At 36.3% G+C, this 25,731-nt stretch overlaps 1 protein-coding gene across 2 annotated transcripts; it reads left to right on the top strand.

Annotated features, from left to right (window-relative positions):
• The first annotated feature begins 3,642 nt into the window (after positions 1-3,642).
• LOC148071193 (protein phosphatase 1 regulatory subunit 1A-like) lies at positions 3,643-25,227 on the top strand. 2 transcript variants are annotated; one of them, XM_087800751.1, is made up of 7 exons: positions 3,645-3,910; positions 10,623-10,683; positions 18,195-18,232; positions 18,383-18,446; positions 19,569-19,751; positions 22,428-22,541; positions 24,397-25,227. In XM_087800751.1, the coding sequence occupies exons 1-7, from the start codon at positions 3,830-3,832 to the stop codon at positions 24,471-24,473; spliced, it is 618 nt and encodes a 205-aa protein (XP_087656877.1). In that variant the 5' UTR covers positions 3,645-3,829; the 3' UTR covers positions 24,474-25,227. The 2 variants fall into 2 exon arrangements, with proteins under 2 accessions (XP_087656878.1, XP_087656877.1); XM_087800752.1 differs by lacking the exon at positions 22,428-22,541 and having other exon boundaries at positions 3,643-3,910.
• Positions 25,228-25,731: the final 504 nt, after the last annotated feature.

Raw genomic sequence — 25,731 nt, 5'->3', positions numbered from 1 at the left:
TCTGGGTCTACACTTTTTTTTTGTAAGAAAAATAGTTGTTTCCTTTTGTTTCATTATCATAAAACATCATAACGAATATAGATTTATTCAAACTGGTTGTATCTACAACAGTCCTGTGGTGAAGCAACATCTGCTCTCGTTTGTGGTGTAGATCCCAACATCTGCTCGGGTAAAGGACGTTCAACATGATGAATATTCACGAGTAAGAACAGACAAATGTGGGATGTCATCGAAACATCTTCCACCAGTGATTAACCTCTTAGTAATCAACTCCAACATCCCATAAAAAAACACAGTAGAGATGAAGATCACTCGTGGAGTGTGTGGATTTACACCCATCAGCAGAGAAACACAATAAGCTCCGGCACTAATTAAAAACCGGCAACCAGCAATTACTTTACATCAGTTTCCGCTGCCGTCACCATCTTGAGTCTTTTATTAGCCTCGGCTTCAGCTGTGGTGGAGAAAAAAAGAAATCATTTTGTTTAGTTTGTGACATACTGAGGGTTCATGATTTAGTGTTGTTAAGGTGATCTGAATTGTTGACTTAATGTGAGTATTTGTTCGTCAACATTTATCAAAACACAATCATCGAATGAATCTTCCTTCTCCATCAGTTAATTAATTAAGAAGTCTATGTATTATTGTTAAAATTCATAATTTACATGCCTTATCTTACCTTAAACATGAACATTAATCCACTTTGATTTCAGACAACCATCCGTCTGGCCACGTAAAATCACTAAATTGACACCTTGTGATTCAAGTGAATTTGTAGATTATTTATCGTGACATGTGATTTATTTGTTTCAAAAAAAATATAAATGAAAATATACAGGATCCTGCAAGTCCTAGGATCCACTCTGCTATGGACCGACTCACTCACAAGTGAACTTGGAGGCATCGATCCACATATACCTTGAGCAAACACCCACAGGTTCAGGTGTATTGAGACGACTAATGGAACTCAAGCAGTCGAGGAGAAACACGAGGTGAAAAGAAACACTTGGATCGGAGCCATCTTGAGTTGAGGCGTTCAAGTCCGACATAATGAGACGTTTGGACAAACGGGACGGACCCTGTTGGAGGTGAAGCCCGTCGAGCTCTGATCAATGCGCTGACAGAGGATTCATGAAACTTTCATGAGTCTCCAAGGGTTCGACGAAAACATCAGCGTGCAGCAATTAAAGCTGTCACGCTGACACGGGGGTGAGAGGCCGCTGCAGTTCCACGACAAGAAATGTTAACAATGGGATGTTTACACAAGCTGAGAGTTGATCGCCTCCTGCTGGTGATGGTCTGATGAAGCTTCATGAAGCAGTGTCATTATTTTCAGAGCCCACTAGATGGCGGTCTCTGCACTATTTTCCTTTGTTTTGAGAAACTGTTCTAATGAAACATCACATCATTATTAAACAGATGGCGCCACCTACTGACCTCGAAACAACATGACACTGTTTCATGAAGCTTCATCAGACCATCACCACCTCCTGCTCCCACGAGATGTTCCCAGTGTTAGAGTGCAGACCTCACACCTCTCCAGAGCGCCCCCTGTCTCTCACCCTAACTAGCTGTGATCCAGCTAAGGTAATATAATCATTATTATTTGAAGTTGCCTTTTGGACACTCAGGGAATATATACATGTAGAAAACGAAAACACATGAAAACACATTTAACTACTACAAACAAACAACAGTCCATACAGTTTTAATTATTAGATGGAGTAGAAGAACAAGACATGATTATGCAAGAACATGGAAAATGCTTGTCGCATACCAAGTTTAAAAACTAAAAAAGTTTAGGGGCAACAAGCTAGCTTTAGCATGCCCCCCCCCTTTTTTTAAAGGGACAACAAACATAGGATAAATAAAAAGTGAGTTAAAAGTAAGATGGCAGGAATCCACATGAACATATAAATATATTCTTATTTTGTATTATGCAATTCTATTCAACAACTCCAAAGTAATGTTAACAATACTGTTGATAAAAGGCGGTGATGTTAAATGAATCCGTAGCTAAAACATAAACATGAATAGCAGACATGGTCATAAACCGTCAAATATGATGAACTTAAGATAACAACAGTGTTTTTTTTAAATATTCTTAATAAAAACTTTATGTTTTTAACATAATAAACTCTCCAAAATATTGCCTAAACAAGCTGTATGCTAATGATCAGGTGATCTTCGTATGCGACAAGCAGTGGCTGCTTCTCCGAATCTCAACTTTGAGGGCAGCTTTAAGGTAAAAAATTAAAGATATGCAAATAAATAAAGCATGAGATGTCACTGCACGAAATTTAATATTTCTATTTAAAAAATGTCCCCTTCTTCACTAGTATAACCTGACAATCCCAACAGATTCAACATTTAGAGGGAGAAAAATTACATTTTGTAGCTCAGTGATAGATCGTCCGCACCCGGTCAAAGATCGTTATTTTATTTTATTTTATTTAAGTTATGCTTCAAAGAGAGATGTTATCTATAATACGATGCTTCTCCTAGGTGCTATGTTGTGATGTCGATAAAGTGTATTTGGGATAAATGTCACCTGCCAAATAGTGAGTCCTCATCTAAATGAAGCCTCTCTGAACGTTCCATTTTCATTTTTGGCCCAAATTTGACATCTCTGAAGTAACCATCTGTTCGGTGGTGTCTGGTATCAGAGCCCGGTTAGACGTCTGGACACCGAGGACTGGATCAATGAAAAATCGAGTGTCCAGGTGGTGCTTCGAACAATTCACAGTTTTATTTGGTCTCCTGGACTTTAAAGAGCGGCAGAAGTACAGTCTGAATCACACTTGTGCGTTTAATGAGGTCAAATCTCACAATTCGTATTATCACCGTTTTATTTATAGTCCTGCAATTTATATTTAAAATTGATAGTTTTCTGTATTTAATTAGATATGGAAATATAGCGAAACATCACACATCATCAAAAAAACATAAAAAACATGAACAAAACATGGAAACACGTCACATATCATGATGCCACATGAACAGTTTAGTCGAGGAAAAAATTGTACGATATGTAAGAAAAGAACGTGAACTTTTTCTTGGTCTAAAACTGTAACAAAAAATACTACTCGGAGTGTGTATTTTACAAAATGTTGCTACGCGACTACTGCCCAGGACAACCACTGGTTTCATTTGAAATTATTAAATAAATATATAGCAGCAATAAGCAAGAAGAGCTGCTTGGATGACGTCTGCGCTCACGGATGTTCCACGGATTTGTTCCCCATTATTTATCGTATTGCCATTAACTTCCTCTTTTTTATCGTATTTAAACAAAAAGTGTTTCCCTGAAAAAAAAGACTTCCACCTAATAAAAAACAGATTGCTTTATTGCACAATATGGACGAACAGATGCGCGAGGTGTGAGTCTTCACACGACAGCCGAGTGTAGGAAGGAGTGGTAATATTTTTAAAAAACTGTCATAAAAAAGCAGAGGAGGAATCTCTCATCTTTCCTACACAAATAAGGAGGGGGCAGTGTACTTCCTTCCTCGCTCATCTACTGCAGAACAACTCACACACTGACACAGAGCGAGGGGAGGCGGGGCTTGTGGTGGAGAGGGAGACACCCAGCGAATAGGAGGAGAGTGGAGGTCCTTCTCTGTCAGAACGTCCTTGATTCTGCTCTGGGAGCCAAAGAGAGACACTGGACGGAGCCCGAGCAGTCGCAGGAGCAGGTGCTGGTGTAGAGTAGGAAAGTGACCAGGAGAGGGAAAAGAAGGGATCAGTTTCTTCATCACTTGGATCCTTGTTCATTGGATAATCTCATCCGTCTCTTCTTCATCACTTGCTGCTGGGAGACAGAGCCACCATGGAAACTGGAAGCCCGAGGAAGATACAGTTCACCGTCCCCCTGCTGGACACTCACCTGGACCCCGAGGCAGCGGAGCAGGTAAATATGAAATCATTTTATTTTTTTGAAAAAAAGAATGGCATCAATAAGACATAACATCATGACAATCTAATGGTGGCCCTGTAAAACTAACAACCACATTTAGTGTATTTTCTTAACCCAGAGGACATTTGACCTACAGGACTTTTTCGGAAAAACAATATGACATCCTTGACCACGTGCATTCGTGAGCACTCGTTGGCTTTCTTAATGGGTTGATATTCCTGTGTTCTTCCCTCATTTGGAAAACTTGAATTGTCCCAGCACAAAGTTCAATAAAAAGATTAGAACATAAGGGACATATATCAAACCAAACCAGTCATAAATATAAAAATGATCAATATAACCACAACCAAATCTCTCTTTCTAAGGACCATTGCAAACCAGAAACACAACACAGTGGCACGTTTAGTTGGAATTGGGTCAAATACTGAGGCAAGTTGATATCCAGAATCAGTGGTGTTTAAACGTGTGGGCCACCAGGGGGCGCTAGGGGGCATTAGAAAGTTGGAGGGAAGGACACAGCCAGTGTACCATAGTCCGTTTTACTGAACACCAACAGCTTTGGTTTTTGGATTCTCAAGATTCCGATTATACCCAATCACAAAACCTGTGTCAATGTCACATTTTGTGTCAACCCATTACAAAGTAGCTTGTAGCTAAGCTAGTAAGCTGGGAAAGTAGCCACGATTTCCCCAAAAATGCTTAACAAATAATGCACATTGAAAAGTGAATAAAGTTGAGGAAATACAATCTAAACATTCTTTATATATTTGAAGCATTTACTTTGGTTTATAAAGGGTCTGCCAGGCCATAGGCTAATGATGTTTGGGGGGGCAATGGCATGGTGAAGTTTAGGAACTACTGATCTGGACAACTTGGAGATGGTCTTGATGGGACAAAGACTCTTCCATAAAGACTCAATTGAAACAATACATATTTGAGTCTTGAATGTGTCCCCCTTACTTGATGGGACTTTGTAGTTGTGTTAACTAGGTGTGGTTTATACTGGAGGGCCATTCATATGACATATAAAGACATTGTTTCACAGGTTATGTATCCATGTAGTCATTTCTTTTATGAGCAAAGATCACATTTTGGAATCTATCATTTTTCTACCTCTTGACTGCCTTTCCTGTAGACCATCCCTTAGGCCGAGTCGGGTCCACATGACCAGGGAAACTTTGCCTTTGAAATGGTCTTTGTCTCACCCCTTATGATGGACCTGTTTGTCATGACAGTGACCTAATGCCCGGACAACTAGGTCATTGGTTCTTCCAAACCACTCAACGGTTAGGGTTTGCGGTTCAGGCAGGGGTGACTCGACTCTTTATTAGAGATGGACTTGGAAGCTCTGAGAGGTGACTCCTAATATAACTTCTCTCCTGTCCTTGAGAGAAACCACTCGTGGTAGCTCAGGCTCTTTCTTAGCATACCTAAGGTGGTGAAGTACTTCTGTTGACCTTGGAACACCTCCATGTTCCCACAGGAGACAGGGAGGGGAATGTCTGGGCATCTCTGCACCACCTGCTTCGCCCTTGAGGTCCATGAAAAATAAATGTTCAAGTGGAATAAACAGGTAAAATAAAGATGAGATTGAATCCTTCATTAGAAATCAGAAGGTGGAGTGTTCTGATCAAACACTGAAAAGGTTTTCTGTCTGAAAGAATCCCTTGCTGAAAAATGGCTCACATTCTCCTAACTTTTTATAAATATAGCATGAACACGACAGTCCATTTATAATGAATGAGATTCAGATAAAGATTCACGAGTCTGACGACACCCGCCTCACGTCTGGCTGCTGTTTTTTTTCGCTTTTTCCCCACTGCGCCCCTCGGATGAGGGGCGAGGGAGACTTTTCATCTCCGCTCTTGACGTTGAATTGTAAGAGTCTGGTTTTAAGCAAAGGAGGTCAATGAGTTTCCACACGGGACCACATTAGGAACGAGTGTAAGACAACTTCACGCGACTCTATGGTAATTATAGCTGCTGCAGATCAAGGACTCCACAAGAAAAAGCTCAGGGAATTTTCTTTCCCCCCAGTTCAGACTAGGCCTGCTGGCATTTTTCTCATCATATGCTGATACTGTTTCAAATGCTTGGCTGGTAAAACTGGGATTCTTAGAAGAGTAATAACCACTTTTTCTTTTTCACATTTAGCCTCTATTTAGGGGATAACCTTCCTCTTTTCAACATATTCTCTTACACCTGCTAGCGTTTCAATTTCCTGTGCATTTCATTCTTTCTTTCCTAGATGGTTACTATTCCGGTCAGACTATCTAACCTTGATGTTTACTTGCCCATGCAGCCTGAATTCCCTTGTCCTGCAACATTTCAGAATGATTCGCTCTCGCCTCAAACGCCGCTGGGTGTTTTTTTTTCTCTTCCTTACTAGTCTTACCCAGCTACTCATTTAAGGCTGCCAACATAGAGGTCAACTTTTACTGGTTATACTTTCAATCATCTTTTGGGTATTCATTAATTTAGAACAAAATGTAGGTCGGGGTAATTTAAAAAAAGTAAGTAACACAATAGATGTGGTTATACTGCAATTGTTTTTGTGACATTATTTGTATCCATTATTATGGAAAAGGGTTCATATATCTTATATATATCTTTTCTAATTTAATTAATTAACAGCAATGTTTGTTAACTGTAAATCCTACATTTATAATCATGTATAACTTCAATGTTATAATAGTAATCTTAATAGAAAAGCTTTTATGCCAAATTTATAAAGTCAGATTTATCTTCAGTTCAACTTAATTACAGTGGAAGTACAGTTCTACAAATTCTAGTACAGTTGTCAATTCACAGACAAAAAGACTTTCGATTCACAGACTCATGCTTTGCTGGCCAGTGATGATTATTTATAAACATCTTGTTGAGAAGAGTCCTGTGGACTCGAGCACAAAGGTGATCTGCACGTGTGACAAAAGCGTGTCAGCAGGCGTGCACTTCACCCACGCTTCAGTAATCTTTGCAAGTTGACACCACCCAGCAGAGCGGCTCAGCACCCAGGAGAACACCGCGTCAGTCAAAACATCCAGCCTGAAGTCCGACCCGCTCAGCTGAAGAACACGTCCTCCTATCCATACTTTGAAACATTCCTATCGTGACCTGTCCTTGAAGAGTTCACCGTGTACTCGTCAAGTACACATTGTACCACGCCAGCTTTCAATAGAACACATTCCAGTAAAAAAGTTTTAGGATGAAAGCAAACTAAAAAGTATGGAATGTTTCCTCTGCTGATGGAACCTTTTTAACTACGACCACCATTGGGAACTTTGATCCGGTCTTGGTATTTAACATACCTTGGACCCAGCTTGTGGTCCTACTGGTGATGTTATAGCATGAAACCAAGGTTTTATATGATTTAGAGATCTTTTTTTTAAATAAGCAATTTAAAATCTGCTATTTAATTCACAAATTCAGAACATCTACAGAACAATTCTTGAATGCAAAATGACCTCCATGATCTTCTTTGTGTCTGGACCATGATTGATGTTTCATTTTTTTTCGCCTTATTCTTTCACAAAAACTGAAAAAGGTCGTGAACAAACTACTCCTTTATTATTAGTGCAATAGTAGATAGACCCATGTATTTCGTCTCATTCCAAGAAAGGTTTTCAACTAAATTAGAGATCTGTAGCTTAAGTATTATTCAAGTTACAGACCTTTAAAAGTCGCAACATCCAAGGTTTTTGGTCTTCTTTTTGCTTTCATTTCTCAGGAAGTGTGTGCAAGCATGATAAAGCAACAATAAAATATTAAAAACTAAGTGACTTTCCCTTTGCATTTTTCATTTTAAAATATTTTTTGCGGTCTTTTATCTTATCAAAGTCCCCTGATAATGTCGGGTACTTCAGCTTGTTGACTATAAATTAATTAAAAGACACCATATTGGAGAGAACTGGCTTGAGAATTGTTTCATCTTTTCACACCATGAACGTGAAGGCTACAAGAGCACCATTTTTTCAGAATACTGCAGCAAATGTTCTTCCTGTATATGTTCTTTCTCTGTTCTTAAGTCAAGAAAACCCAAATGCTGTCCATCCTTTCCGTCAAGCCAGTGTTTGATGATGACAGAAGTGGGTTTTCAGTGGACTGTGAGCATCAAGCCAGCGTAGTGTTTTGAGGATAAGCTTGTCCTGTGGCGGCCGCATCTGGGTGAGTGAAAGATGGAGGATTTTATTCAACGGTCGGGTAATAAGAATAACTCCGGGCGCAATCATCCTGACACAGCCAGGACTGCCAGGGGTTTGCCTTCAGCCAGAGGCTGGATTTAACAGAGAGGCCACACAATCTTCACAGGAAATAAAGATAATGAATCCACAGAAAATTATAATTCAGGACCCTGATTTTTACTGTCGCATAAATTGACATGTTTTTCTGTTAGCATACATTCACTTGCTCTAGTAGGAGAACTCACATTTCTCCGATTCTTAAAACTCTTCACTGGCTGCTAGTTTCTTTCAGGATCAATTTTAAAATTCTGGTTCTTACTTCCAGAGCTATTCATGGTCAGGCTCCTCCTTACATCAGTGATCTGATCCAGCCTTACACCCCAGCTCGGGCTCTGAGGTCTGTGGATCAGAATCTACTGATGGTTCCTGAACACGCTTCAGGACCAGAGGAGAGAAATCCTTCCAGGCTGTTGCTCCTAAGCTTTGGAACGATCTTCCTCTCTCTCTGTGTTTGATGATCTACTGACTCCTTCAAGAAACATCTTAAGACACTTTTATTCGTGCAGGTTTTTCCTTGATTTTCTGGAACTCCTGTGTTGTTCTCGGTGTTGTCTTGATCTTTTAAGTATATACTTTATTGGGAATTATTTTGATTGTTTAAGCGCTTTGTGACCCTGGTCTGGAAAAGCGCTCTATAAATATAGATTACTTACTTAATTACTTACTTTCTTGTATGGCTTCTCACAATGCAGCTAACATGACTCGACTTTATATCTTATAGTTAAACAACTTAAACAAATGTGACGTTGATGTTCTTCACTATTGCTTTGACTCATGAATGCAACCAAGCTAACGTCAATGATGGATGACTGTTTTAAGAAACATCTGATCCGAACGTTTGTGATAAAATGTCATGCTAAGTAGGTGGAGCTATCGGTGTAAAAATAATATTATCACTAAATAAATTCAGAGCAAAAGCTTATAAAGCAGTGCCAACTCGTGGTCTTTGTCAAAGACAACACTGTATCATTAACCTTGAAAGAAGTTTCAAGAAACAACTTACCGCTGCATGCTACCTATAGTTTTTTCAATACAATACAATAAAAATGTTTGTTTAAAACATGTCATTATGAGTGTATAATGGGCAAAATGTTGAATTTTAAGACTTACATTTATGTATAGATCATTTACATTTATGATAGAACATGTCTGTGTGAAGTGACTCTTATAAATGTAGCTTGACAACAAAACTCTAGGCATACCTGTTGTGAAAAGTGTTATTATTCTTTTTTTTACTTTGATTGCCGGTCCAGGGTATCCCGTTCCTCAATTCCTCTCTAGCTCAGATTTGTACAGTTAGAAGCAGGAAAATATATAGACTTCTTTTTTCAAAAGTGCATCTGTGGCTTGTTGTTAAATATAAGAAGCTAAAATCACACAACGTTCCCGGACTGAGTGGAAATGCTTTAAATGTTAAACACAGCCCTGAAGAGTTCCAGCTGGCAGTGGATGAAGCTATATCTGCATCACATGAGATCACATAATACCTCCATCTAAAACCACTTAGAGAGGATTTGTAATGAGAGGAAGAAGATTTTTTTTTCCATCTGAATTCCATGAAATGTTTTGGCGACATGTATCCCGTCTGTGAGGAAAGTGTGACTGGCAGCAGGAGAACACGGTAGTGGACCATACGGACGTGAGCATTAGTCAGCACTTCTGTCAGTCTGAACTCTTGGTCTGTCTGTGTGTTTGGTGTGTACTCGTGTGCGTCCAGTCGTGACACACAAATTCATCCTGGTTTAGCTTATCGGGGCAAATATGTCGTGCACATGCTGCCTCTTTGAACAGGTCTTTAAACCACTACATTAACTTACAAGTATACTACTTATTTCCATCATTACAAACCTTTATAAAGACATGTAAAATAAAACAACTGTCATGAAGAACAGCTAATGTTTTGTCTTCACAGAGAGTAATAAAGTCTCAATTAAAGGTTAATCTCCTTCAACATCTTAAAACCTAAATTGCTCACAGGAGACGCACTTTATAATTCCACCTAGTCACTCAAAAAGAAAGTAGTATTTCTTCATTTAACCTGTTCATGACACATTTTTTTTTTTTTTAACATTTTTTCAATAAAAAAGTTGCTGCTTGTTGTTACCATAAAGACAAACCATGTAGAATATTTGAGCTCAAAGGCAGCAGGAAATTACTTTTATTGAGTGAAAAAAATAACTTAAGAGGGATTCTTAACTTCCAAAGAAATGTTCACAATTGTCTCTGTGTCCTTGGAGGAAACATACGTCTCCTCCTAAGAAGAAATACTTCCACTGTTTCCCATTCCTGCTAATCCTTATCTATACGGATTAAACATCTTTGTCCTTGGATTGAGTGCTTTCTCTTTGTTTCAAGTAAGTCACATTCGGGGAAGAAGAAAAGCTTATCTTCAGTTAACTGAGCTTCTAAAGCATTGATATGAAGTTGAAAGAATGTCAAGTAAAAAAAATGCCTTTTTGTTTCAGATCAGAAGACGCAGACCCACACCAGCGACTTTAGTGGCATCAAGCGATCAGTCTTCTCCTGGTAAGAACCTCACAAAACACGTTGGATCAGTTTGTTGCTGCAATTTCAAGTGATCAGTGAGCAAATATACTAATAAAATAGAATAATATTCCGAAATAACCAATATAAACTTAGAGAACAACAACAACAATCGTGGAGATTTACACGCTGATAGAACATGGTACGATAAAAGAAAAATAACGTAGCTGTCAACACAAGTGGACGAAGGGGGGGGGGGGCTTAAATAACTCCCAGAATCAAAATCCCAAACTCTGAAGAAATGAGAAAAGCTAAACGTACCAGGAAGATAATACAAGGTGAGGAACGATAGTGAGGTACAACAGACGATCTGACAACGTGGAATATAACAAAGAAGCTTCAGATTAGTTCAAGCTCCGTGTCTTTAACACAGGACGAAGGCGCATGGAAGGAATTACAAAAAAAGAAAAGCAAACACAAAACAAATCATGACAGTCAATGTGTAAGATGATGTCGGCACTAAATCAAAACTCAATCAACAAAAATATTCCACTATAACAGATTTGCGATTAAACCTGGAGAGCTCTGCACGTCGTGTTGCAGTTACATGGTAGATGTGTGTGTTTGTGTTCACAGGAGATTAGAATGATCAAACATAACAACCCTCATCTGGAGAGTTGTGTTCCTGCTGCTGCTGTTAGTGTGTGAAGTGTCTTCACCCACTTCACATTGAATAGATGGTGGATGGGGGGAGATGCTCACACCTGACGGAAACACATGCTAGCTTGAAGAAGTGTAAAATGGTGTCATTAAAGAGTGCCAAATAGATGATTAAAAGCTTCTTTTTTTCTTCTTCCCGGTATTCATTTATCTATTTTCACGTCTGAGCTACACTATTCACATATTTGAAGCAGCTAATGGATGCTGAGCTGGAGTCTGCGTCGACATCTGTCCTTGATAAGAGCTACAGACACTCATCCTGCCTGCTCACTGAAACAAAGCCAGACTGGGGGAATCCGACTTCAATCGCAGGAAGTTTTTTGATAGAGTGAGACTGAGATTTAACTTGAATTTCAGAAGACAAGAGTTAAAAGAGAGACCTCTATAAGGACCAGAATAAAACGTATATTCTCCACAGTAATACTTTTTAGTAGACAAGTTATTCAAAAGTTTTATTTGGAAGTATTTGTTCAACACCTGAGACATGCGAGAAAAGGATCTGTGTCACTGGAAATTTGTCAATAATAGCACAATACAAATTGAATACTGTTTATGAGGTTTTTCCAAACACTTGAAAATTGTTAATATATGACCAAAGTGCAGAGGAAACATGTGCTTTTTGTTTTTGATACATCTGGACAGAAGATGGTACGACAAGAAGCTCGTACACTCGCAAACATATTTCTGCCATATGGTGGCAACTAGTGATGGTCTCATGAAGCTTCGTGAAGCAGTGTCATTATTGTCAGAGTGCACTAGATGGCGGTCTCTGCACTATTTTACTTTATTTTTAACATCATTTTTAAACTGATGGCGCCACCTACTGACCTCTAAACAACATGAAACTGCTTCATGAAGCTTCATCAGACCATCACTAGTGGTAACAAGAAAGTTTCAAGTTTCCTTCTTCCCACAGGGGGACGACAATTAATGTTTGTTTTTTTTAAGTTTTTAAAAAATGTAACAGAACGACAATTGTTTTTCTTTACCAATAATACTGAATTAAATACATTTAAATTTAGCTTAAAAAAACAGAAGATTAAAAAATGATTATCGTATAAACATGATACATAAATATGGAAAGAAAAGCTTTTTTTTTTTACTAAAAAATTAAATAAAAACATTTAAGTGTGTGACAGCTTTTTACCGACCAGTTTAATGTAAGCATTTCATCTTCAACGTGAGGTAGTTTTACATGATCCTCATCTGGCTACAGTTTGCCCAAAAAAAGTTCTAGAGAATAGTATCTTTTCAAAATAACACACTTCAGACCCCCCAAAAAGAATAAGAAAGGCACAAGAATATTGTTTTTTATCTAACAAGTGCTTGAGAGTCACTTCGGAATGTTACCCCGGTTGACCCGTTTTCTTCAAAAGGTTCTGTACCAGAGCAGGGCTGAGAAGGTTCAAATCATGTTTTACCAGCTTAATAAATCATTTTTCTTCCTGCAGAGAAAAACTACCTTTGTTTCTTAATTCATCAAAGGATCTTTGGGTTGATTTTAGCCTGCCTGAACTAGCGTCAGAGTGCAGTTACTGCACAGCAAGAGTTATTGGATCGGGAATATCACTTGAAGTTTCCCCACATGTATCACCACAGACTCATCACTACATGATTTCTTAATGCAGATCACAGCAGACGGACATCGTTAGCGACAATAAAACTGCGGCATCAACACACATCTGAATCTATACAGTAGAGTCCCAAAGTGTAGCTTTGTGGCTTATGTTCTTGAGTCTTGCTTATCATAAGCAACACTCATCGCATCAACACTTGATTTTGGTCTCGGTCTCGTCTTGGTCTATTGTCTAAATGTCGTCTTGGTCTTTACGGTCCAATGTCTAAATCTCGTCTTGGTTATTTTTTTTTTTTTTTTTTTTTTTTTTTTAGAAAAAAATGTTATGGTCCAATGTCTAAATCTCGTCTTGGTCTTTACGGTCCAATGTCTAAATCTTGTCTTGGTCTTTACGGTCCAATGTCTAAAACTCGTCTTGGTCTTTACAGTCAAATGTCTAAATCTTATCTTGGTCTTTTCCGTCAAATGTCTAAATCTTGTCTTGGTATTTATGGTCTATTGCCTAAATCCCGTCTTGACCTTTACTGTCTTTTGTCTAAATCTCGTCTTGACCTTTACTATCTATTGTCTAAATCTCGTCTTGGTATTTATGGTCTATTGCCTAAATCTCGTCTTGGTCTTTACGGTCCAATGTCTAAATCTCGTCTTGGTCTTTACCGTCAAATGTATAAACTTGTCTTGGTCTTTACCGTCAAATTTCTAAATCTTGTCTTGGTATTTATGGTCTTTTGCCTCAATCTCGTCTTGACCTTTACTGTCCATTGTCTAAATCTCGTCTTGACCTTTACTATCTATTGCCTAAATCTCGTCTTGGTCTTTACTGTCTATTGTCTAAATCTCGTCTTGGTCTCAACTGTCTATTTTCTTAATCTCGTCTTGGTCTTTACTATCTATTGTCTTAATCTCATCTTTACCTTTACTGTCTTTTGTCTAAATCTCTTCTCGGTATTTGTGTTCCAATGTCTAAATCTCTCCTTGGTCTTTACGGTCTATTCTCTATATTTCATCTTGGTCTGTTTGTTGTTGAAGGAAAGTCAAGTTATAATGCACTAAAATCACTTGAGACATCTATTTCTGTTATGTCTTCATGATTATCTTCATTGTTTTAAGGAGAATTGACTTTATTTTAGGTTTAATAATTGTGTTGTAATGTCACTCTTGTGTCATACGTGTGTCTTCCTGCTGTTGTGTGTAGTTTTGTAAAATAGGTACAGAAGGTTGTATTTACAACAGTGATACAAAGATTGATGGAGTGTTCAAGTGGAAAGCAGAACTGTGCACAGCAGCCTCCCTCTTCCATGTAATAAACTCATTGCAAATCTAATTTGGCTTATTCCCCAAGTGTTTCTGGACCCCTTAAATCTCATCAGAACTCTGCCCCTGGTGACCTTCGTAGAAGCTTAAACTCAATGAACTCAAATCTACACCATGGCACACACGAATTCATGTGACCTCTTTTTCTCAATGTGGTTTTTCTTTTTACGATTCAACACCAGGAAGCATGAAGCGTTCAAAGCAAATACATGACACGGAAAAAAAAGGAAAAAGTTGCTGCTTTGAAAATAGCATTGGGAGCCAGACGGAGCGAGATAAAAACAAAATGAAATCAGACGCAGAGAGACAATCATGGGGAGTTTTGGGGAGAGCGGGGGGGTGGCAGGGGGGTGGAGCAGTTATGATGATGAGGGAGAAGAGCTGGTGCAGTGATGGTGTGTGTCCTACATCACACACACTCGTGCATTATTGAATGCTCTGCAGATCGCTCGGCGCACCAGTGACACAGTCATGCACGATGACTAAAAACAGCCGGAACGCTCGATAATGAGAAAGCAGAAACCGACACCTGATAGGAATTTCCCTGGAGATGGACAGCGAAGGCACACAATGTGTAGAACACTGTCATAGTTCAGTAGTTATTCAAGTATTTTTAAGGTGTCTAGACCAAAAACTGTTCAGTTACTTATCAACTAAAATTAAAAAAACTGGTTTGTTTAAAATCACAGAAGCAGCAAATACACATACATAGAAACTGTGTGCAGTTAAGATACTTTGTATTGTCTCTTAATGTTCCATATTTTACTTTTTGGGCAATTTTATATAACTTAGTGTGTAGTGTTTTATTTATTTGTATTATAATAATCTACTCTCACACTATCATCAGGCATGAAACCTTAACAATCCTTTTCATTGTGAACCTGGTGTTATAATCTCACTATTAGCGACAAGCAAAAATAGGAGGTTTAGCAATCAACTAAATAATCTGTCATGGGGTGGAGGTATGTACGATCTATTGTCTAAATCACATATTCGTCCTTACGGTCTATAGTATTAATCTGTTTTTTGTCTACGGTCTATGTTATAAATCTCGTCTTGGTCTTTATGTTCTTTTGTCTAAATCTCTCCTTGGTCTTTACACTTTATAGTTTAAATCTACTCTTGGTCTTTAAGGCCTATTTTCTAAATCTGTTCTTGGTCTTTAAGGTCTGTGTTATAAATCTCGTCTTGGTATTTATGGTCTTTTGTCTAAATATTGTCTTGGTCTTTAAAGTCTCTTTTCTAAAAATTCAAACCTGGTGTTATAATGTCACTATCGACGACAAGCTAAACTAACAAGTTTAGCATTTAATTCAATAATTTGTTACAGGTGGTCCAGTTGAGTTTAACAGACCCTATCAACCAAAAACACTAAAGGGTTAATACCTTGGCTCCACTCAAGTAATGTCATCTGTGATGTCATTTGAAGAAACAGCCTGTTAGTAAGTAGCAGAATATTAGGGGTAGTATTTAGATTTTAAGAAGCGACATATTTGTGACATTCATGAAAGAATGATACTTCTCTCTAATGGAAATGGACAAGTTGTTGCTAAAAAAATGCAGTTTTGGTCCCAATGATCCCAGGAAATGGTTAGCATTACTAGCCTCTGGACTTAAAATCAATTATAAATATAATGACAAAAAATGTTTTCCGACGCACTCACTGTTCGCCCGCGGGGATGTTATGAATTGTTCAGCGAAAAGACACCAAAGACAGAATCTTTTTTGTGGCTGTTTGTCAGACGGACTGTCAGATGGTCGTCTCAGTGAAAGACTCATCACCGCTCGAGTGGATTTTTATTGCCGTTTTCTCAGAGTCCAGGATCACAGATGGGCTTTGCAGAGATAGCAATCGGAGTATCAGTCATTTGAAAGCCATCTTGACCCAAATAACACGATGACTTCTACGACATTTGCTATTCAATTTCAGCTGCTCATTGTCCAGGGTCTTCCTTTCCAGTGACCCCCCTCCCCCAGGAACCATAAAACCAAGATGACATCTGATACCGTTGAAGCTCTGGTTACATATACATAAATAACCAGATTTACAGTTAAAATAATCGATTTGATTCCGGTTTAAATTGTTTTTTAAATTATTTTGATTGAAAATAAGCTGCTGGAAAATGATTCCCATAATTTAACAGCAATACTCTTTACATCAATACACTTTTAACATTAAAACCATTAAGTTTTATTTCTGTCAAATTGATCAATGATTCATTTATGCAAGTACTTTTTTTTATTGAGATGTTCCTACAAACAAGAACAATAAAATATTTGATTGAAGGAGAAGAAAATGTCCAAATTGAATAACACATCTAACAAAGAAAGTAAGTGTTTTAAAAGGAATGGAATTATATATTTTATTTTAAGATATAAAAAGGAAATAAATAGAGAAAAAATACATGAAAAATACTGCAAATAAATCTATAACGCAAATACAGCAATTTTTCATAAAAAAGAATGTTCTTATTTTATTTTGATTATTTTTTATGAAAAATTGGTATACTTGCTGTGGATAATTTAGAAACAAAAAAAAGAATTAACATCAACAAATCAACAAAGTTCTACCTAACCTAACCTAACCTACTGTCTGCGTACAGAGAACAATACATTAAAAGACTAACACTTTATAATTGTAAAAGACAATTAGAAAAAAACAACAGATTACGACAACTGTTATTTAGAGTTTAAAAAAAAGTGAAAAACTAAATCTTTATTGAACTCAGACTGGATTAAAGATTCAATAAATAATCCACTAATTTATAAAATTCATGCCATGAATAAACAAATATACATTACTAAAAAGGCGGAAAACTAAAGCTACACCTCAGTACCCACTGTTGTGATTAAAATTCAGGAAGTCCTCACGTTAAGGTCAACAATTCTACATCTTGGATAACGTTCTGACCTTCAAATGTGTGTGTAAGCAGCAGCAACCTGGAATGTGAGTGGAATAGCTTCAGGAGAAATTCATGCTAATTCAGAAGAAATACACACACACACAAACGCACAGAGTGTAGGATGATGGATCAAAGTGGTTCCTGACAGCAGTGTGTGTCGGTTCAGGACCTACAGTACGATCCACGAACGTTTCCTGACGCCGAGAAACTCACTGACAGTAAAAAACACACCAAACTCCAGGGAGATTATAAACATCAGTGCAACACACATCGACTAAATAAAGATTCTGTTTACGTCAGCTTTGTGTTTAGTTTCAGTAGAGATAACGTATGCTCATGAGCACACTGGCGTTCTCAGGGATGTAAAGGTTGCCTGGCAACAAAGCAGTGCCCTGTAAAAAAACCAACAACTTTTAATCAGGAAACAAAACGAACAAATTGATTTTTCTCACAAAGGTTGTATCAGAAAAAGCACTTCTATGAAGTGAGTGTCTTGTTTACAGGATATTAAGTCCTACTCTGGAGGGACCTTCACAAGTGAGACGAGTTACAGGAAACAAAAAAAAAACACACAAACATACACAACAGTGGTTTATCCATTTGGCAATAATGTTGTTTGAATGTACTGCAAAACAACTGAATCTGTAAATACATCAATATGAAGTCGTATGTGTTTTAACCGTGTTTTTCAACATGTTCACAAATGTGTTACATTTTATGTAAACATATAATGTCTGATTAAAAGCAGAATATAACTGAAAGTTCAATCTCCATTTAAATTTCTACATTAAACTAAAATTATCCAAATATTAAATGTAGATATTCTGCCATTTTTATTATTCTAAAAATGTAGAATTAATATTTATTATTGGTATTTTATTTATTTTACATTTTTTGAAACGTTTCCAAATAGAGAAGATACTGTAGATCAGTGAAAATTGGATATTCCTTTCAATTCAGCATCTTTTCTATTCAAGCATCAGAATAGAAAGAATTTTAATTTGTTCTCACAATATTAATCGTTTTTTCATCTTCCACAGAGATAGATGAAGATCGACTCCCAAACCAGTTGTACAAGGTAATGTCAACCCTGCACTACTGCTGAAAACATAACAACATATATATACGTTCATATGAGTAATAAATAATAATAAAATATGATGTTAACATGTTCTTTACAGATACCTTGGTTTAAGAAATATTGCCAAAATGACTCATGTTTTTTCAGGCAGCTTTGCTGAACTCTCCTCGACAGCGACGGAAAGGACAGAAGGGAACACCAACGATGAAAGGTAGAATCATTGCGAGCAACGTTTGTTGTTGTTTTTATTGTTCAAATGTTTAGCTAGTTTTGAATGCAGCTGGCAATATCATGGAAACACTAGTCATGGTCTGATGAAGCTTCATGAAGCAGTGTCATGTTGTTTAGAGGTCAGTAGGTGGCGCCATCAGTTTAAAAATGATGTGTTGTTTCATTAGAACAGTTGTTCAAAACAAAGGAAAATAGTGCAGAGACTGCCATCTAGTGGACTCTGGAAAATAATGACACTGCTTCATGAAGCTTCATCAGACCATCACTTGTAAACACCTACTCACATCCAGTTGTAGACTTTAAAGTATAAATATGTAATATTTGAACTTTTTTTTAAAATTCCTATTTTCTGTTCAAAATTGGTTGTAAATTATTAAGTTTAATTAGAGTCTTTAAGTTTCAAAAACATTACAATTCAAGCACTGTTGTAGCACCTTCCATTTTTTTTTGATGCTGAACAAACAGGTGTTCCTGTTCCAAATCAACATCCGTTCTCACAAGCTCATTCATTTCTGAATTACCACAGATTTCTGTCACATTATAAATTAAATAATAAAAGAAATACAAAAGACCTAATAAATGAAGGAATATGTTCAATGGAAAAAAAAAAGCTTAAATAAATAAAGGTTTAATATGAAGAAAAAAAAACAGTCAAAGATGGTACTTTACTGTTTGTCTGTTAAAAAATTTGAATTAGAAATTGTTGACAATGTTATAAGAAACAGGTGTTTAGTGTTAAGAATCACCATGTATTCACAAATCTTTTGAGGTGTTCATCTTCATCACAAGATCAAATATTTTCCTTTGTCTATTGTGTGTGTTCTGAGAGCGAGTTTCAAATATCTAATCCAATTTAATATCCAACTGAATGGTATCGATTTATGAAACAAAAATACACCACCTAAAAAACAAGTCACACACACACGGAAACAAGTTAAATAGTGTTTATAGAAAGTATTAAAATGTGTAATAATAGATAAGAGTTTCTATATCTACTGTCTTGTTCAAGTAATAATGTAACTTTGTGCATGATTCAGACCCAGAACCAATATTTCTCGCTCCTGCCTCATTCCAAAGTCATTTTTCCAGATTTGTGTGTCAGAGCTGCAGTTCCTGGTGGAGCATCACCTGTACAGACAGCAGCAGGGTGGAGGCGACGAGTGTTCCTCAGAGAGCTGCCTGTCAGACCGACCCAGTCCAGACTCGCTCCCCGTCGGAGAGGATCTTCCACACGACGACGAGGCCACGGCCGAGGCTTTTGAGAAGCTGCGCTGCCAAATGGAGGGTGGGTATGAACACAGGAAGAATGATTAAACATGTTTAGTTCCAAGTAGTAATGGTCTGATGAAGCTTCATGAAACAGTGTCATGTTGTTTAGAGGTCAGTAGGTGGCGGCAGCAGTTTAAAAATGATGTGATGTTTCATTAGAACAGTGGTTTAAAACAAGGTAAAATAGTGCAAAAAATAATGACACTGCTTCATGAAGCTTCATCAGACCATCACTAGTTCCAAGTGAATCAATTAACATACACACATTATATACCTGCATATATTGGTTAAATCACTAAATATAAACGAACAATGAAGTTAAATTAAAAAAAAAATAAAAATAGGTTATGATAGAAAATGCAAAAGTAAATCTAAAAGATATTTAAAAAATGAGAAAGAAGCTTAGGGTATAGTTCAAGGGTTAGGGTTAGGGGTTAGGGTATATCAACTAACAATGAAGTCAAATTCCCCCCAAAAAATAGGTTATGATAGAGAACAAATGCAAAAGTAAATATAAATAATATTTGAAAAATGAGAAAAAAGGTTAGGGTATGGTTTAGGGTTAGGGTTAGGGTTAGGGTTAGGGTTAGGGGTAGGGGTAGGGGTAGGGCTAGGGCTAGGGCTAGGGTTAGGGTTAGGGTTCAAGGTTCGGGTTAGGGTTAGGGTTCAAGGTTCGGGTTAGGGTTAGGGTTAGGTTTTTACAATAAACGGGAAGAATAACGTGATGGTGAAAAAAGAATAACTAACCTCGTCCAAACATCCATTCTCTTTATTGTGACCCAATGTGCATTGATTTAATCAGCATTTTATAATCAATAAAATTAGACCCAAAAATGTATATTAGAAGTTTTATGTGCCATGTTTGAAAGAAAACCTCTTTTAGTCAATAGTTGTTATTTTTATGTTAAGTTATGTTAATAATGTAAATGTTAAGTAGCTTCAGTTATTTTCATGAGTCAGGCATCGGTGATAACTATAAATAAGTAATGGAGAGAATGGAGAGAGAGAAGCCTCTCATTTATACCCACATTGTGATTTTAAACACATTATTGTTCGCAGAACACGCATGATAGACGAAGCCTGTACTCCTGGAGGATTTTGAAAGCTAACCCTTGACTTCAACAGGATGTGTCTTACTATTTCAACATTTTTGTAAAAATTGCAAATTTTCAGGCTAGTCAAAATTATTGTTTTAAGAGCTAAAACTGTTTTAAAAAATATGAATTGTGGAATGCATCCTCACCAAACAAATACATGATGAATAAAAATCAATCAACATTATATTGAAAATAATCTGTCAAGGATATCAAAGTAAATTTGTGTCATACGACTTAAAATATAATTTTCTCAACACAACAAGTAAATGTGTTTTTAAAGCTTAAAAACACTTTTTTTTTTGCCCATGTATTTTTTATTCAATGTTTATTGCCATCAACTTTGTAATATTTAATTCCCTGTTAAATTTTGAACATGAGTTCCACAGTTCTTAAAAGATGATGAGGAAGAAAGGGAACATGTTTTTTAATCTTCAAAGCACCAAAACCAACATTTTGGCATGAATAAATCATCTGTAAAAAAATTAAGTAAAAATATTTACTTTGGAAATTTCATTGGAAATACATTTTGAATGGAAAAACATTCAGTGTAAGAAATATGTGTATTTTTCTACACTATATATATATATATATATATATATATATATATATACTGTATATATATTTTACATATAATTGTTTACACTGAATATATTTTAACATTACTTTTTTTTCAACACATTGAATTTTGTGTTGCAGGTTGTGTTTGCATAGAAAAAAAAAATAGACGCCAATAAAACAATAGTCCTTGAAAGTGATATTAACTGATTTCATCAATAATTGATATTAACTCTACTCTGGAACAGGAATTTTTGACAATTCCTCGGTTAGAAGCGATTATAAATTTTGTTCTGCGATCATTATAAACTGTTATGTGATCGACTGTGTTCACACAACTGTTTAACAAATAACTACAAAAACGGATTATAAATTTCCACAGATTATTGTCTGGTATGCTGGAGTACCATCTGGACCCAGGAATCTTGATCTTGAAGGTTTTGCCACCTGCTTTCTGAATGATGCTATTAATGGCATTTTAAATGGTCAAAATTAAATTAAATTAAATCGATTTTAAAAATAGTAGTAATGTTAGGTTATAAATATATATTATAAATAAGGCTGCTTGGCTGAGGTCTGCGCACTCTAACTCTTGTTATTACACCTATTTTGATCAACAATCTTGAGACTGATAAGCAGCTACTTTCACTTGATGGATCGAGGCTATGAGGGAGTTTATTCAATGATCAATAGCTTTTCATCACATTAACGCGAGAGTCAACTATCATCAAAATACTTTATACTTCAATTGATGTGAGGATGTTGAGCGCTCTTAAACACAGAGGTCAGCTGTCTGGCGCAGGACTAATAACTCACCCTAACAGCCTGTGAGTGGACCATCGCTGAACACGCTGTCCTTACATCTTACTCAGCGCTAGCATCAAAAAATACCTCTCTGTGTTTGGTCGACATGTTTGTGTGTGTAGCAAACATAGAGCTTCAGTATATTTGGCTACAAATGTCACGATTGATTGATGCGATCGATCATCTCCGTCTACACCCGTCACCGTCTCATCCTGCTCTTCCTCTGGTCTGTGCAGAGTTCTCCAGGGGAAGTCTATTAGAGGCTTCAGGTGGTCTCTCCAAGGAGAGAGAGGTTTGCCCGACTGTTGTCGTAGCAGATCCCTCATCGCAGCAAAACAACGGACAAGCAGGTACAAAACCTATGTAGCGTTCAAATTCACTTTCAAGACATTTCTGACCTTAAAAAAAAACGATAACTTATCCATCTTCTTATTAGAGTGAATCTATATCATTTATTTTTTATCTTACATACAATAATACAATCAAATGAGATTTTAGAAGATTTTATATTTAAGACGGTATATGTTTGTCTGGAAAAACTCCTCAATCTAATGTTGATGTTTTAGTAAATAAAAACGTTTATGTTTTGTGTAACTTTACGATGTTCACAAAAGTGATAGTGTTATTGGCACTCTTTTATTGAATGATATCAGTGCCATAATAATATTGAATTGTGGAATTTACCATTCACATGTTATTTCTTGTAAGCGTTGTTTTAACAATTTAATTCAATCAATTCTATATTGAAAGCCTTAAAATATAACAGTTGTATGTTGAATTTAAAAGGCTAAGAAAAATTAGTCAATACATTTTGATTTAGATTGAAATTTATTTGGAATATATTAAAAAATTCCTGATCGTTATCTATTAACATTTAAATTCAATTATTACTGTAAAACGAATCAACTTTTCAATATTTACATTTTTAAAAAAAAGTTGAATCTCACAACAGATTTTCAATTAAACATAACATATGAAATGTTAGATTTAACCAATAAATAATCTGTTGGCACTTATATAATTCCATATTCTTCTGTGTTTTGGGGTGTTTTTAAAAACTCACCCACTGAAATTTGTATCTTGAACCGTTTCTGTTTTAGACTGAAGATTGTAGTCTTTTTAATCATTAGAAAACTATACAAATCAAAATAGCGTATGCTCAAGCAAACAGTGGTCTTAGTAAAACTGCCTCCTATCACACTTGCTAGCATTAGCTAAAATGTTAACATGTGTTTTGGTTTGTACACATTTGTCTTATCATGGTGCAGCAAAACACAACAGTAACTATTGAAACTATGAAATCTATGAAATCTTTAGAAATTAAAATGAATTTCAACATACAGTGAGAAGATACATTTTAAATAAATGTATGAAACATGTCAGAAAGAAAAGTTCAAATCAAAATACATATTTAAGGATTAATAAAAACACATATGCTTTAAAGCAACAATACTGAAGTTTCAAAGTGTTTTTTCTGGCAGCCTCTAGTGTCTGAAAAGTAAAACTGTAATTTAAAATATCTATCACCAACTATATAATGTGCATTTGTTTACAAAATGATATATCAGTTTCTTATTTTTTTTATTCAGATAGTATAATACATTTTCTTTTATATATATCCTTTCGATTTCAATTAACTAAAGTAAAATATCAAAAATCGGTTTACATGTGTTTTGGTATGTACACATTGGTCTTTAAAAGTGATCAGGGTGCAGTAACCACAGTAACCATTAATTATGCAATGAAATGTTTAGAAATCAAAACGCCTTCCAAAATACAGTAGATACAAAGAGTATAAAGTACTGGCTAAAGTACTGGCTAAAGCACTGGCACTGCATGGGGATTTTAATAACACTGAAAAGTGCAAGATTTATAACATGTCAGAATAGAAGTTTTTTGAATAAAAATCTGAAAAAGGTTTATCAAAATACATATTTTAGGAAAAATAAAAGCGCATATTAAGTAATATGCTTTAAAGCAACAATAAGCATGTTTCCAAATATTGTTTCTGGAATCCCCTAGTGTCTGAAAAGTATAACTGCGACATAAATTCTATATTAGCAAAACATGCATATTTTGATAAAACAGTAAAAAAGACTCTTGTGTCAGTTTCTCTTTATATCTTCCTGGTAGGTTCAGAAAGTGAGAATGAAACCAGGATTAAAGCTCAGTTCAAAACTGATGAAGTATCTCTTTTTTCTGCAGACACATCAGCAGCAACGAGCGGCGAGCGTCAGCTGGCAGACCACCAGACAACAGCGGCGAGCCAGGAGAAAGAATAATAGGGTCTTGACAAGATGCTCCTCAGTCTGCTCAGCACAAAGACGGAAGATTGTGTCTGCAGATCTGCTGCTGCCGTGAATCAGGACTCAAATGTCTCCGGTCAGGCCTTGGTATCCAGCTCAAGGTTTACTTACTCAAGTCAAACTGGCTTGAATTACGACATCAGTGTTTTTTTTTAATGAGAGAACATCCATTATCCACCATCACCAGATCATTATTGAATCAAATACTAGGTCATCAGTTATCAGTCATTCATTTTATTATTATTATTTTCATTCATTCATAGTTACTTCTGATACTACCTGGGGTTTCCTTGAGGTGCATTTTCAACAATCAGGGTGACAAACATTTTTGAATTTTCTTGAATATATGTTTTTTATTCTTGAGTTCAACTTTGAATCTAAATCAACATGCATGGCACCGAATGTACTTTTCTTCTTTAGAAATCTTTGCTTGGCTGTTTGTTCAATAAAAACCATCCAAACACTCATCGTAACAACATTTTTAGCCCATGTTCTTCTGTTTTAACGATCCGAAGAGAAGTATCTCGTAGAACGATCGATGAAGTGACTTTATTTTGTAGGTCAAATGACAATCTGTTGATGAACAAATTTGAAACATTCCTGTGCAAACCTTTTTTTTTCTGCTGTGTTTTAGACTTAAATATTGTAGTAAGTTGGTCCAATCTTACTTGACTCGATTGATGACTTCACATGTAATGATTGTTTGATATAATAAAGAATTTAAATTGGTCGTATTTTCGTATTTTTTCTACAAATACTTTTGAAATACGAGAATCGACTATAATTGGATTAGAAAAAAAAAGGAAAAATCTGCTGAGTAATTGAAAAAAAAGGTATTTTTGACCCTGACTTTAGAAGAACTGCTTAAAATAGGTACTTGCAAATGAATAATTCAACAATCTGTGAGCTCAGAGCGTAAAACACATACATTTTTCATACACGCTGCTGCTTTCTAAATGATAAATGTTCTGCTCTAAGCCTCTATATGAGGCGCTGTATAGTGCATCATGATTACGCTCATGAGTGGATGTTTAGAAGTCATTAATAGCTTCTAAAGCTGTGAGTGTGGTCTCACTATCCTGGATACATCTGCTAATACGAGTGTGTAGAATTAAAAGCCAGATGAAATAGAGTTTAATGACATAAGAAATAAGTCATTTTCTGATGTTTCCGTGTGACCTATTTTTTAGTGCGTTGACAATTCAGGGCATTTTTTGGTACAAACATTGTAAAC

Source organism: Callionymus lyra, chromosome 10, assembly GCF_982586985.1.
Source record: "Callionymus lyra chromosome 10, fCalLyr1.hap1.1, whole genome shotgun sequence".
Classification (NCBI taxonomy): domain Eukaryota; kingdom Metazoa; phylum Chordata; class Actinopteri; order Syngnathiformes; family Callionymidae; genus Callionymus; species Callionymus lyra.
This window is presented reverse-complemented; position numbering and strand designations above follow the sequence as displayed.

Coding starts and splice junctions, on each gene's coding strand:
- LOC148071193 (XM_087800751.1), top strand. CDS start 3,830: ATGGAAACTGGAAGCCCGAGGAAGATACAGTTCACCGTCCCCCTGCTG. Junction 10,684..18,194: donor AAGCGATCAGTCTTCTCCTG/GTAAGAACCTCA, acceptor CATCTTCCACAG/AGATAGATGAAGATCGACTC. Junction 19,752..22,427: donor GCTGCGCTGCCAAATGGAGG/GTGGGTATGAAC, acceptor TGGTCTGTGCAG/AGTTCTCCAGGGGAAGTCTA.